This window comes from Mauremys mutica, chromosome 7 (genome assembly GCF_020497125.1).
Source record: "Mauremys mutica isolate MM-2020 ecotype Southern chromosome 7, ASM2049712v1, whole genome shotgun sequence".
Lineage (NCBI taxonomy): Eukaryota > Metazoa > Chordata > Testudines > Geoemydidae > Mauremys > Mauremys mutica.
Window position 1 is genome coordinate 27,908,845 of NC_059078.1, and position 13,798 is coordinate 27,922,642.

General features: G+C 38.3%; 2 protein-coding genes across 3 annotated transcripts in view; one reads left to right on the top strand and one right to left on the bottom strand.

Moving 5' to 3' along the window:
• The window catches only part of CACNA1D (calcium voltage-gated channel subunit alpha1 D), a 419,514-nt gene extending 407,993 nt beyond the window's left edge, over nt 1-11,521 (bottom strand). Inside the window, exon 1 of the mRNA XM_045024186.1 lies at nt 11,356-11,521. Within this exon, the coding sequence (XP_044880121.1) occupies nt 11,356-11,521 (166 nt within the window). The remainder of the gene's footprint in view (nt 1-11,355) is intronic.
• The window catches only part of DCP1A (decapping mRNA 1A), a 52,455-nt gene continuing 40,567 nt past the window's right edge, over nt 1,911-13,798 (top strand). Inside the window, exons 1-4 of one of the 2 annotated variants that reach the window (XM_045024194.1) lie at nt 1,932-2,067; nt 2,480-2,589; nt 3,649-3,689; nt 6,642-6,769. In XM_045024194.1, coding sequence (XP_044880129.1) covers nt 6,688-6,769 — 82 coding nt within the window. In that variant the 5' untranslated portion in view covers nt 1,932-2,067; nt 2,480-2,589; nt 3,649-3,689; nt 6,642-6,687. Of the gene's footprint in view, nt 2,068-2,479; nt 2,590-3,648; nt 3,690-6,641; nt 6,770-13,798 lie in introns of both variants that reach the window. The other variant, XM_045024195.1, reaches the window with a different exon arrangement.

Sequence of the window (13,798 nt, forward strand, 5' to 3'; positions counted from 1 at the left end):
CTTTCTCTCCCCTGATTGGACAGGGTCATGTTATTTAGCATGGCTCACACCGCCTTCTCGCATCTCCCTCACCCCCCGCCCATTTTCCCCACGTTCGTAACATCCGTGAAACCTTCAGAGATATTAATATCCGTGATGGTTTGTCGTGGCAGCGGTGGGCTGGTCTTATTAGCTTGAGGGGTGGTGTCATCCGTCTACAGGGACTACTAGAATCTTTAACCAATGAAACTGCGACCCTATTTGAGAATCAGGCCGGGGAAATGTCCCAACTGCGCCAGTTAGCTTTGCAAAACCGAATGGCTTTAGACATAATGTTAGCAGCCCAAGGAGGAACTTGCGCCCTCATAAATGAAGAATGCTGTGTTTTTGTAAACGACGCCTACCCTGACACTTTTCAACGTACCAAACATCTAAGGGAAATGGCTAAGAACTACTCCTCTGGCCAGCCACCTTATGATTGGTGGGGAGCCTTATGGAATTGGCTGCCTGGATTTGGGTGGGTTAAAAAACTCTTGGTGGGTATTGTTGGGGCCATAGTAATCCTTATAATACTGTGTTGCTGTATTCAGTGTGTCCCCTCCCTCATAAACTCATGTGGGTCAGTTTATCCTTTTCCTACTTCAGCCAAAGGCCTTACTCTCTTCGAGTTGGCCCAGGCTGAAATTGCCAAGCGGCCCTTGGCTCCTTAAAATGGGGTGTAGCTTTTGGTAAATAGTTATCCCAAAGCTACAAATGGAGGAATGTTGAGTCTGAACTTTTGATGAACTGAAACTTAACCCAGACTTGATGTCTCTGTCTGAAACTTTTAATCAAAGCTCTGACCTGCGAACTACTCATGACACCCCCCCTCCCCTTAAGTAGCCATCTCCCCTTTTGTCTTTTTAAATTTACATTTTAACCTGTTTTATCCTGTAGAATCTTGATTGATTATGCATGACCATTATGATCTGTTAATCACTTTGTTTTCTTCTGTGTATAAATATTGATGCTCAACCCTAATAAACTTGCCACACTTACTCCGAAGCCTTTTAAGCTAAGGATAGTGTGAGCCCGTTGATCAACGAAGTGTTGTCTGGTCTCTGACAGATTGTGAGCCCCATACCAACTCCGCACGAACTCGGGTGCTGGAGAGGTGAGTAAGGACTTGCTTTTTACCTAACACTCCTATTAGTCTATAAAGTGCCACAGGACTCTTTATCACTTTTTACAGATCCAGACTAACACGGCTACCCCTCTGATACCTGCAAGGGTGTAGGGTAGCCAGGTCCATGGGATGCCCCAGGGCTCCAGGGACACATCTCTACTGGAATGGAGAGTACAACCTTGGGGATTCAAGCCAAGGACAGGAATCTGTTGGTCCAGGAGTGGTGGAACCCTTGGGGTTCCGGATGGTGGGGAAGGGGGGAAAGGTCCTGCAAAGCTCCTGGGAGAGGTCCAGGGTGGGAGTATTACTGGTTTTTGCAGAGGTGCCTGGGGGTGCAGGTAGGGGTGTCAGTCCCTCCAGATTGTCTTCAACTGAAGATTAAGCTGTTGCCTAATACGCTGCAAAATCGTGATTAGCATCGATTGCAGACAGGGTGTTCACACCACCTCATTTTCTAGGGCAGGCAAACTCCCCGACGGCCCAGCTCGGGGCAGCTCCTTGCCGAGGAGTCCCTCGGGGGGCTCTGAACTCGGAGCAGAGCCTTGCTGAGGAGCTGGGGTTCCCTGGCACAAGTCCCCGTTAGGAGCTCTGTGGCGGGGGGGGGGGGAAGGGTGCTGGCTCCTTGCCCACTTCCCGGGCGGAGCAGGCGGAACCAAAGCGCAGCGGCGGCAGGGCGGAACGGGCGGCGCTGAGGCCGCCGTGCCCGGGCGGGAGCAGGGAAGCTGCACACGTGACTCCGCGCTGGTCGCGTTCCCCTCCTCCCCCTCCGCTTCCTCCCGGGAGCCAAGATGGAGTCGCTGAGTAAAGCGGGACAGGAGATGAGCCTGGCGGCCTTAAAGCGGCACGATCCCTACATCACCAGCATCGCCGACGTGACCGGCCAGGTCGCGCTCTACAGCTTCAGCCCCAAAGCCAACGAGTGGGTAAGTGGGGAGCAGGCTCCTGCCTGCCGCCCGCCCCTAGGAGAGCCACAGCTCCCGCCCCGTAGCCGTGTGGCGCGACACCGACACCCACGCACGTTCCCCGCGGAGCGGAGCAGAGCTGGGCGCCGGCCCTCCCCCTACTCCCGGGGGTGGGCACCGACACACCCACTCATCCCCCGTCCTCAGCGCGCTGATGTAGCTACTGACCCGCCCTGCCCCTTTCCCTGCAGAAACGGAAACTCCCCCCCACCAGGGCGGAGTGGCAGCCCCAGCAACCCCCTTTCCCCTCCCGCCCCCCGGGACAGGAAGCCGCAGGGGTCGGGGCCGTTCAGATTGTGGCGCTGTGGTTTGCGGGGTAGGGGCTGTGACCCTGAGAAGTTTGAGATCTTCCCACCTTCCCTCCCCCCAGCAGCTCGGACTCTTCCCAGGCTGTGGAGACCATTTAAATCAGAGGAAACAGATAGGAAAGAACAGACTTTCCTTGTGACATTGAAACACACATTCAAGCAATAATTGTAGCAGGTATTGTAGTCTTGCCTGTTGCCCTTTATACTCTCACTGCTTTGTTTGTACACACAAACACACCTTTTTAGTTGTCACTTTCCACTAGCTGGTAATGTTGAGGTTCACAAAGCTGGAATTTGAGAAACGTTGATAATGACTGTTCTGCTTAAATACAATTTCTGTTTAATTTCAAGAATGTTTTTCAGTTTTGAAAATAAAGGCCATCAATATACACTACATTTATGAAAAAAGAAGTTAGTATGAGTTTAAGAGCTTTGGGAGTACTTTTTAAAAAATCTTGTTAAAGACACAAAGGCTTCCAGTTACATGATTGTAACTGAATAGCCTCTGGCCTCTGAGATCTCAGTCCTGCAAAAACTTATGCATGTGTGTAACTTTCCACATGAGTAATCCAGTTAAGCTCAGAGTTATTTGCAGGAGTCAAATGTTATTTTGCAGGTGGTAAACCATAAAGGTTTTTTTCTTTTTTAGCTAAGTTTTAATGTATAAAACAAAGTCTGAAGAAAGTGAGGTTTTTTTTACCCTCAAAAGCTTATGCCCAAATTAATCTGTCAGTCTTTAAGGTGCCACCTGACTCTTTGTTGTTTTTGTGGATACAAACTAGCAGGGCTACCCCTGGATACTTAAAGTCATGGTGCATCGCATACAATTATAATAAAACATATGTCCAAAAAAATCCCATTGTAACTTCTCATTACAAGATACATGTTTTACTTTGCAAACTAAAAAAAAACAACTTGTATTAATATGCATGAATATGGGGTTACTATAAAGAAAATATTTAATTTTAACTTTTCTAGTGAAGCTGGTTAGGAAGAGAAAGTAATCAGAAATTTCTTTAAAAATTGAATAATTGTTTTTATCAACAAGGTGACATGTATAACTACATATTTGCCTGAAAGGGTTAGGAATTCACTGAAAAGATAAGAGATTAATCTGAGGCCTATGATGTCAAACCTCTTTGTGAGATGGTACTAAAAACTCTTTTGTTAGAATGCTGCATAACTGTGTGAGTAAGCATATCACTGAACTAACTATAATTGCTGTCTGTTGTAGGAGAAGACTGACATAGAAGGTACCTTATTTGTGTACAGAAGGTAAGTTATACAAAAATTCTTTAGTGTAGTATGTAACTATTAAGTTTAGATTTTGTCACAGTAGGCTTTCCAGTTAATTCTGATATTTGACCAGAAATTCACCTCCAACTGCCTGTTTTAAAAATAAATTTAGCACCTAGGCATATAACTCTTCAAAAAGCACATACACAACTTTTCAGTAACAATCTTGAAGAAAATAAAAGAATAAAACGAAGAGAGAGAATCATAGAAATGGAAGTTGTAATTAGGTTGCTTTGTTAATAATTTTGGTAATACGGCATCATTTCCTAATATATTCCTGAGTGCTTTAAATGACCCAAGTGATGATGTTTCCTCTACCTTCCATATTCCAGAAATTATTAATTATATAATTTATATATTTTTTCCAAATCTCTCTTAAAATAGTTTCCAGTGAATGGGTCTGCCATTTTCCACTGGTTATGATACAGATTGTCATTTAAAAGCTAGCAGTCTGTATGTGTGCAACTTTCGGATTTTTGGTTCGTTTAACAGGTGATATTTCCTTAATGAGAAATAGCATGTAAATATCACTGAAGATTCCTCTTAAACCAAAGACAAATCACTAATTTAACAATGAATTACTGCTCCATTATATGCAAGAAATGTGAATGGAGAATTAATCTATCCATCCTGAGACAGGCAGCAACCCGTTTAATATTACTAGTATTTCCTATGTCCGTAGCACTGTGAGGTTCTGAATATCCGTTGGGCACCATTCCAATATTCAGTTAAGCAAATGCTTAATTTCACTACATGAGTAGTCCTGTTGATTTCAATGGGACAAGCTTGCAGTAGTAAAATTAAGAATGTGCATAAATCTTGTAATCAAGTATGTTCAGTGCCTCTCAGGAGACGCTCAGCACCTTGCATTATTGGGCCCTTAGTGAATGTGGCCATGATGTTGATTAAATCTGTACAGCTAATCACATCTGATTATAATGAAGCAGATTTTTGTTTGTGGCTGTGTATTTTTCCTCGGGGTATCCGCACAATATGACCAGAAAAAAGTAATCTTGCTGCTATGTTCACATAAGTGTTAAAAGGCATAGCTGAGCATAAGGCTATATTATAATCTAATAATTTAAGAGGAAACAAATATGAAATTGTTTTGTTTTGACCTTCAAGTGTTCGCTTGATTTTTTTTTCTGAAGCTAGACTGTAGAGCAAGTCTTACACAGAATATTTAGAAGTTAAATGTTGTTCTGCTTGTAAAAGCAATTTTTCTATATATTCATTTTCTTTTACGAACTACTTTGAGGTCTGGGGGGGGGGAAACTCTCCCTTTATGAGGCAAGTTGGGATGCTTTTGGATCCTCTCTGAATATATTCCCTGCTCTTTTAATAATGCTCAACTCTTAATATTTTTTATTCTAATGAAGTTGTGTCTGTTTAAGGTAGAGATAAATTTTGCCAACTGAGTTTTTTTAGGAGGAAATATAAACATTCTTTTCAAGCTGATAAAATCTCATAAGCCGGCAAAGGTCTTTCCACAAGACTTTAGGAAACTAGCATTTGCAATACCAGTTTAACCAGTAAGACTATCTAATCCAATATCCTGTCTGGTAGGTACAAGAAACATATATGAGAGAAGCTTCTTCCTAATTCCAGGCAGAAAGGGTCTGATCCCAAGTCCAATTAAATCAATATGTTTCCATTGACTTCAGTTATCTATGGACAAGGCCCTTAGTGACTGTCCTATGCCATGAAACATAAGGGGTCTAAACCCACAGGACCCTGATTTTACGACGACTCATTGCCCATTCTTACATTTATACACTCCGAGTAGTTGCATTGACTTCAAAGATACTTCACAGTGCATAAGATTCAATATGTGCATGCAGCAAAGAGTCCTGTGGCACCTTATAGACTAACAGACGTTTTGGAGCATGAGCTTTCGTGGGTGAATACCCACTTTGTTGGATGCATCCGACAAAGTGGGTATTTACCCACGAAAGCTCATGCTCCAAAACATCTGTTAGTCTATAAGGTGCCACAGGACTCTTTGCTGCTTTTACAGATCCAGACTAACACGGCTACCCCTCTGATACTTGACAATATGTGCATGAGTATCTTCAGGATTGTAATTTTTAATAATGAATATCATCTGTAGTTAAATCCTGTTCTGAATCCTTATTAAACCTCTTGGCCTCAATAATATCTTGAAGTGCCAAGTTCAACAAGTTAAAATTATAAGTTGTATATGTAAAATGATAACATTTTAAAAAGCAAAATTTAAACTGAAGTATTCCCTTCAATCAGTTTTAATTTTGCTGCTTTTTAATTTCATTGAGTCTTCTCTTCTAGTAAGATGAAGAATATTTTTAAATCTGTTATTGCTATGATTGTCACTGTTTTGCTCACCAAAAGTGTCAGTTTTATCCATTCTTGCCATTACTTATGAAAACTAGAAACTTTTCCCACATAGATCACTTTAGATAGACAGATCATGTAAAGTACTTCTAACTATTAAAGTATCTTTTTTGTTTACTCATCTTTGACTATTTGTTATGCCGTAGAAATTCATTTGAACCTATAAAATGTTTTCTTATGTGCATAGGCTTGGTTTTATATTGCATGATATATTTGCTTTGGGGTATTTACATGTAAACATGATTGTATAACTAGTAACTATGTATTAATGAGATGTTTATAAATGCAGAAACCAGTAAATATATATCTGTCTATCTTGGTAAAGTTTCATGTGAAGGGAAGGAACAGAGTATTAGTAATGCTTGGTTGAACTGCGTAACAGTTTGTCATCAAAATATATTGTGAAGGTGGCTATTTTAACTAAGCACATATGGCATTACAAATTATACTCTTAATCCATGCTTTGTTTTGGCATTTGAAAGCATAGACATGTAATATTATTTTTGCTTAAGTAAAAACTTGATATACATTTAACAAATGACTCTATTCTCAATGAAACAGGTCAGCTTCTCCCTACTATGGTTTTACGATTGTGAATCGACTGAATATGCACAACCTAGTTGAGCCAGTAAATAAAGACTTGGAATTTCAACTGCATGAACCTTTTCTTCTTTACAGAAACGCTAGCTGTGAGTATAGATGTTTTAAAAATCTACTCTATAGAAGTTCAAACTCTGTCTTCTGATGTAGGCCAGTTTCAGGTTCTGTGATCTAATGGTCTGTTTCAAGCATAATGTAATATGTCAGATTCTAGTTAAATGTCTGTGGCTATTTCCTTGTCTATGCTACTTGATTTAATACAGTTCTGTTTAGCTGCACATTACCTTGAAGTTGCTGTTTATTTTAACCATTTTTATCAATGTAGGGGCACAATACATAGTTTGATATTCATCCTGTTAGGTCATAAGTCAACCTTTTATTTTAGAAAAGGGATCACATATACAGGGTGATATATTGTATGCAAAATGGAATTAAAGTTTTCTGAAACTTTGTAGAACAATTATGCTGCATCTGGTTATGTCTTATGTGTAACTTTAAACTTAAAAATAAAAACAATTGTGACTGTGGCTTCTGATTTTATATGGTTTTAGTTTTTCAGTGTCTTATTTTGCAAGTGGAAGGTGAGAGTATAGTCAGCTGCTTCATGGAAATGGGCTGCTTGTGGGGGGGAACTGCTCAATTCAGGGGAAGGAGCTTCTTTTCTTTACATTTAGGATACAGTGGACTCATGTTTATGCATTCCCTCTCGACACACATGCACAGAAATATATTATACCCTTTAACCATGCAAGGAAAACATTGAGCTTGAGCCTATGTAATAATATGCAGTATTAGGTGAAGTTTTATAACTCTCCATTCAGTGATTTCCCTTTGAGCCACAGACAGCCGACCCCTTTAACTATCTCTCTCTGAGTCCAGCAGTGTTTGCTTAGCTCCGTCCAGATCAATTTCTAAGTCTAAATACTAGAGCATAGAGAGCTACATCTTGGCTTTATATTACATATGATTCTAATGTCTTCTCTTCCTCCCCTTCCTTTTCCCTTCCCGTTTCAATTTTTGAGTTTTGGACTTGCTTCCTCACATGTAAATTTTTTTAAACGTTTAGCTTCTCCCCTCATATAAGAAAGGCAAATCTAGCTGACACAATCTTGAGTATCAAATCTGGGCTTCTCTGTCTGTATTATATCTTTACAATTAAAAACAGTCAGTGGCAGCACTTTCTGGAGCACAATCCTTCAGCTTGTATAAATTCACTGCATGGGTAGGTAAACAGTGATTTTTGGTTAGGGTGCTGGGAAACAAAAGAGGGGTGTATTTCTCCTTGCCTCGTCATCAATGTATTTCCATTTCAGGTGTTATACCCATAGTGCATTCAAATAACAACAGAAAGAGTTTAGAGCCAGCTCTTAATGCCTATTCTGTAAAGGTTTCAGCAGAAATGCTGCCAAGAAAGCCTTTGTCAACGTTAAACCATATTGTGATCATATTCAGTGGAAGGACTGCTAGTTGGGGAGAGAAAAATTACCTTATATTGTATAAAAAGTGCATTGTTAGTGGCCTACTGTACATAGGCAATACAGTAGCTTTAGATTTTGCACAAAATCCGTTATGATGGTTAATTAGGAGTTGTATGAGTAAATTGTCCTGTTGAGATTTCTGAACTTCCAGAATTTCCCTGACATGCAAACTTCAAAGAAAACATAATATATGGAGATGTCAGGTTTTTAAAAGAATACTGTTTCATAGAAAGAGTAAACCAGATAACCCCTTTGTTAGAGAAATAAAATGAGCGGGCTGTATCTGAAGAGCACTTACTCTCGAGTTAGTAAATTGTATTTTAGAGGGAGATAATTCATGACTGTTGCCTTAAATTCTTTTCCTCCTTTCAAGGTGCAACTATGCAGTAGCCCATTATCTTATCTTTGTGATAGGCTTTTTCTCTTACTTGAGGTCAAACAAATCATGGGAATAATACTGCTCTGAAAGGAGAGTCTGCCCTTTTTCTTATACAGGTAGTTGGTTGCTTTGAGAAACTCCTGTGCAATTTCAAAGTCATTTGGAAAATAAAGCATTATTTCCAGTATAATATAGTTGAGATTACAGTTTTGTTAGCTCCTAATTACAAGTTGTAGGGCTACAGAGTAGTATAGAACTTATAAATATATTTAGTTTACTGCATTTGGGGAAGAAATCGAGGATTACAGGGATTAGGGGAGTGTGTGGGGAAAATTCTGGTCTCTCTGTATATGCAAATTTCTCCACCCCACTCTCATCCTCATGGATTACTTTATGGAAAATTAGCCTTTTGTTCTTCCCTTCATGTTAGTAAAATTTAACAGTTCCAAAGAGGGGCTATTTAAACATTTTTGTGCGTTTTTTTTTTTTTTTATAAAGTCAGCCAAGCATGATCACTGGAAATAATTTAGTATTGCTGCCTTTTCAGGGACTCACTTTTAAAATCCTGAACTGGCCTAATTACATAGTCCCTTTGTTTTAGTTACTTTTTCACTGAATTTAATGAGGTCCATACATTGAGCTAAAGAAAGGTACATTTCAAAATAGGCAAGGAAGCAGGCTCATTTATGAAACCCGCTGTTGTAGTCTAAGTTAATGATAACTTTGTGCTCAGTGTAATGAGCTAAGGTTTGCACTTTCCTAGGGACATAGAGCAAGGGGTAAAAGATAGCAAAATAATTTTCTTTCACCAAGTTAAATGTTGATATTAAAAAAGTGCCATATCAATAACACTTTTAAAACACAGCAGAAACTGTGAAGGCAGTGGCATTGCAAAGTTCTTCACCATGCCCTGCCATTATGCCTTGACCTGAAAGAATCATTGGGGATAAGAGGTACCAGTTCAGTCTGTGACACCTCTGGTGAGACTGCCAGCATAGGAACTCCTTGAGTGATACAAAAATCTATTGACTATGAACTGCATTGGTCTCATGTCAGCCACAAAGTAGCCCTCAGATGATTATTTTTATGCTGGCTGCTTTTGACAGGTAATTTGCCTGGCTGGAGGGGATAGTAGGAATGATTTGCTTGTCAGGCCTTTTTTTTTTTTTTTGTAGTCCACACATTGCATAAAGCCACCAGGGGTTATGACTTGCATGCACATTTTTCCTATGGCAGAATTGCTATGACTAGTTTATTGTGCATTAGAGCTGATTTGTAGCTACTGCAAAACAAAAACCTCAGATATATTGCCATATTCATCTGATGGTACAAATGGCCTTTAATGGTTTTAGTATTGGACTAATAAAAATGTTTCCTATTAAGTCGTTTAGATTTGTAATTAGAATTGAATACTGATCTGTTAGAGCGGTCTGTTTCTTCAGCAGTATGTTTTGAGTACTCTGCATATGTCTGAAAAACATTTTTGTTACACACAAATGTATTAATTGAACAGTTATGTTCTCTTTCATGGGTTGTACTGTCATGCGGATGGACTAAGTGACCTAATATGGGTTTTTTTCATATAATTAACTTCTGTTTTTCTAGTTTTTCATTCATTTTTTCCTCTCATTGAATTTGTTTAGTCTTTAATGAGATCATTTATCCATTGTATCTATTTCTGTGTGGTGTGTTCCATGTACATTTTATTCTTTAAAGTTATTTGTTTTAGAAACTCTATTATTTCTCTTTGTATCTTCCTAACTCAAGAATATAAATGGAAAAAGTTTTTCCTAGTTCAAATACTGATGTTTTGCGAAAACAAACGTAGGATTAAGACAGACTGTTTGCTTCCTAGAACAGTACCAAAAGCTCTTTAATCATTAGTGAGGCAAGTCACTGTCAGCTTTGAAAATTGTATATAATGCTGCTTTGAAATCCTAACTCTTTATCCATAATGTATCAGATCTCTCTGCTACAGAAATGACAACTTATGATGACTTAAGATCTTATTTGACATTATACCAATTAAGGTGATATCCTGGTAGAGTGGAGTTATTACTAGACTAGATAACAAGAAGAAATATTCCATCTCTGTTTTAGGAAGTAGTGAATTCAATGGAGAAAGCACGAGAATGATCCCAAGTGTGAGAAATGGAGTTCTCTGATTTCTTCTAGTCTTTGACACATTTTGAATTTATCTTAAGATTTTTCCTATGAAAACAAATCTTTCCGTTGTCTCTGCCGGTGTGTATGTTATACTGTCTCATAATACAGTCTCTATATGTATGGGACTGAATATATATTGGTCGTAAAATATATAATATATGGCAAAACTGTTTATATTTTCCCACTCTCAGTATTGTTTAATACAGAGTTGCTGCTTGCATTGTGGTCACTTGTCAATTTCCCTTAATCTTTTCAGACATAAGGTGACTTATATAGTTCATGCTGTTTGAGTAGTTTACATTTTTTTCCCTCAAGAAGCATTTGAATCACACTGATAACATCAAAAACAACCTTTTAAATGTATGTTTACTGTTGTCCCAGAATCTTGGTTAAAATCATGCATTGTGAGCTTTTTACAGAATTTCACACCCCATGATTTCTCGTCCCTTCATTTATACTGGTGGAAGTACATATAGCAACAACATTATGCATTTGTAGTTTGAAACGTTCATTGTGTGGTTGAAATCAAATCTTAACTTCATTTAAAATATGTGCCAGATTATGATTGCTCTGCAGTAATATTCTCAACAAGTTTAGTCTGCTTTACAGTGAAAGAAAATGAGTCGAACATTTTAAACAGTAATAAACTTACCTCTAAAAGTTTGCAAGAAGTATGCTTCCAATTCTGTTTCACTTATAATTTTCCCTTTGTATCTGAGGTCTCTTTCTTGATGTAGAGGTTTTTTAATCAAATCTAGTTCACTAGATAGGTCAGGAGAATTAATTTCCATGGTGCTGAAAAGATAGATGCTAAACATAAACTTTTAATATTAAGAAGAGAAGAAATATGGTACTGTGGTGTTTCCTTGCCTTAGTTCTCTGCTTGCCCTTTCCCAGTTCAAGGGTAGGAAAGCTAATGCAACAGAGAAGGTAGATCCTCGGGGGGGTGGGGGTTTGCACGGATACTCAAAATGAAATCTGAACTACAAGCTGCTATCGTCTTTGCTTGTCATTTAATGGCCTTTTAAAGCTTAAAAAGTACATTCTGTATCCAGAACACTAAAAACCAAATTAGTTGTTTCATTTCACAAGATTTACAAACAAAACGTAAAAAAAAATAAGTTACACAATTGCTTTTAGTGCTATGTGTCTTAGCCTAAAGACACTGTCCCATTATCATTCATATCAGCAATGTATCCAGCATGACATGTCTCCATGATTGCTGAAGGAGAATGGATCTATAGCAACTGCATTAGCTCAACCTACTGGTCCAAGATAAGAAGGTAGCTTGTTTTTGCTGCTTTTATAGCGAGAAGACTTAAAATACAAGTGGGGTTTTTTGTTGTGGTTTTGATTTGGTTTTTTGAGAGGGGAGAGGGCATTCGATAGAGTTCAAGTAGAGGGTAGTAAGAATAGTATGGTCTCTGAGACGGTGTTTTAACAGTAGTGACTTTCCTATTCTGGGTCACTGTTGCAAAGTAGTAATCCATGTTGTGGCTGAGTGAGGAAACTTGATTTGTCTCAGAGCAAATCCATTAGCACTTGGCTTTTACATGTAAGTTGGGTAAAGGATTTAGCACACACTACTAGTAAATCTGGAATACTATTTAGACTAGAGAATGTCTTTTCGGATCAGGTTAATTCATTTAATTTTTCTCTGGGACAACAGATTAAATAATTGTGTTAGGAGGAGTTTGTTTCCTTGATTATCCTCAGTTTGTGCTAACCAACTGCCAAGAAGAAAGGTGCATGTTTCCTTTATTGTCCTTGAGTGCTGTGTTTTAAGGTTCCACACTTCACTGAGATGATATCTCTTTTTTGCTTTCATGTGAAATACATAATGTTTTCCGGCAACTTTTGTTAGGTCTTGTTTTATGTGAGATTGTTTTTCTGCAATTTTTTCCTGATTAAAAACAATGGAATATGATACAAATATATTTCTCAAAGCCGTCATCCTGGAACTATAGTATTGTGCTCCCTTGGCAGGATAAACTCACCTTTCATAGCAATTTTTATTAATTTTTTCTTCTTTTTAAACATATTTTGCTAAGTAATAGCCATGGAACAAAAAATACCACATAGAAATTTTTGCCGGGCATTTTAATCTCACATCAGAATTAAATTAAAGATAACTTATTCCTGGTTTGTCAACTCAGATTTGGTTATGATGTGGCCCAGAAATGACTCTAATTACGTTAAAGACCACGTGACTATGCAAAATACAAATCTAACTGAAGATATTGGTTGATACTGTGAAACAATGACAGCATTTCTGTCTTACCACTAAAGACGTTGCTCAGCTTTCAGTAAATTTAAAAGAAAAATAGAGGAAAAGCATTGGTAGAGTGACATCAGTGGAAAAACTAGAGCAACACAATAAAGGATTAGGCCATAATTTACTACTTTATGTTCAATACCATGTAAACTAATTCAGCAATTGTGTCCATTCTGAGTGAAAATGAAATCAAGTATTTTCTTGTTGCAATAGGAAGAAAAGCGATTGTACACTTGGTGCATCAACAGATGACAGTGATATCACTGAATAGTGAAACTAGGTAATCTCTCACACTGAGTTTTTAAAGAGATACATAGTCTTTACAATAAATCCCACTAATCACAAGCAAATAATTTTGTGTTCAGTTAGCCTGGATGCAATCAATGTAATAGAAAGGATCCTTTACTGCTCCTTGCATACGGGGGCACGTTTAGCAGGATTTTAATATAACCAGGAGAAAGGACATCAGTTTACAAGGAATTTGTAAACACTTAATAATTTTGCTGCATCTGGTAAAAGGATTGTTAAGCAATGTCTTATATGTGCAACAATAAAATGCAGTAGTTTGCATATCAAACATGAACATATAATTCGAAACACATTCAAAAATCAAATTTTAATATTAAATATTTATGCATTAAAACATCTGATTTTTGTTGTGCTGTTAAAAAGAGGGAGAGAAAGTGAGTACCATAATCTTTGAAAGTGTCTGAAATCCGCACAGAATAGTATTTTGTTAGTAAACCTTGTAAATAGTTTGGTAATCTGTTTTCCATCATAAATGACACTGACAGGCTTTCATGGTAACTCCCTATGACTC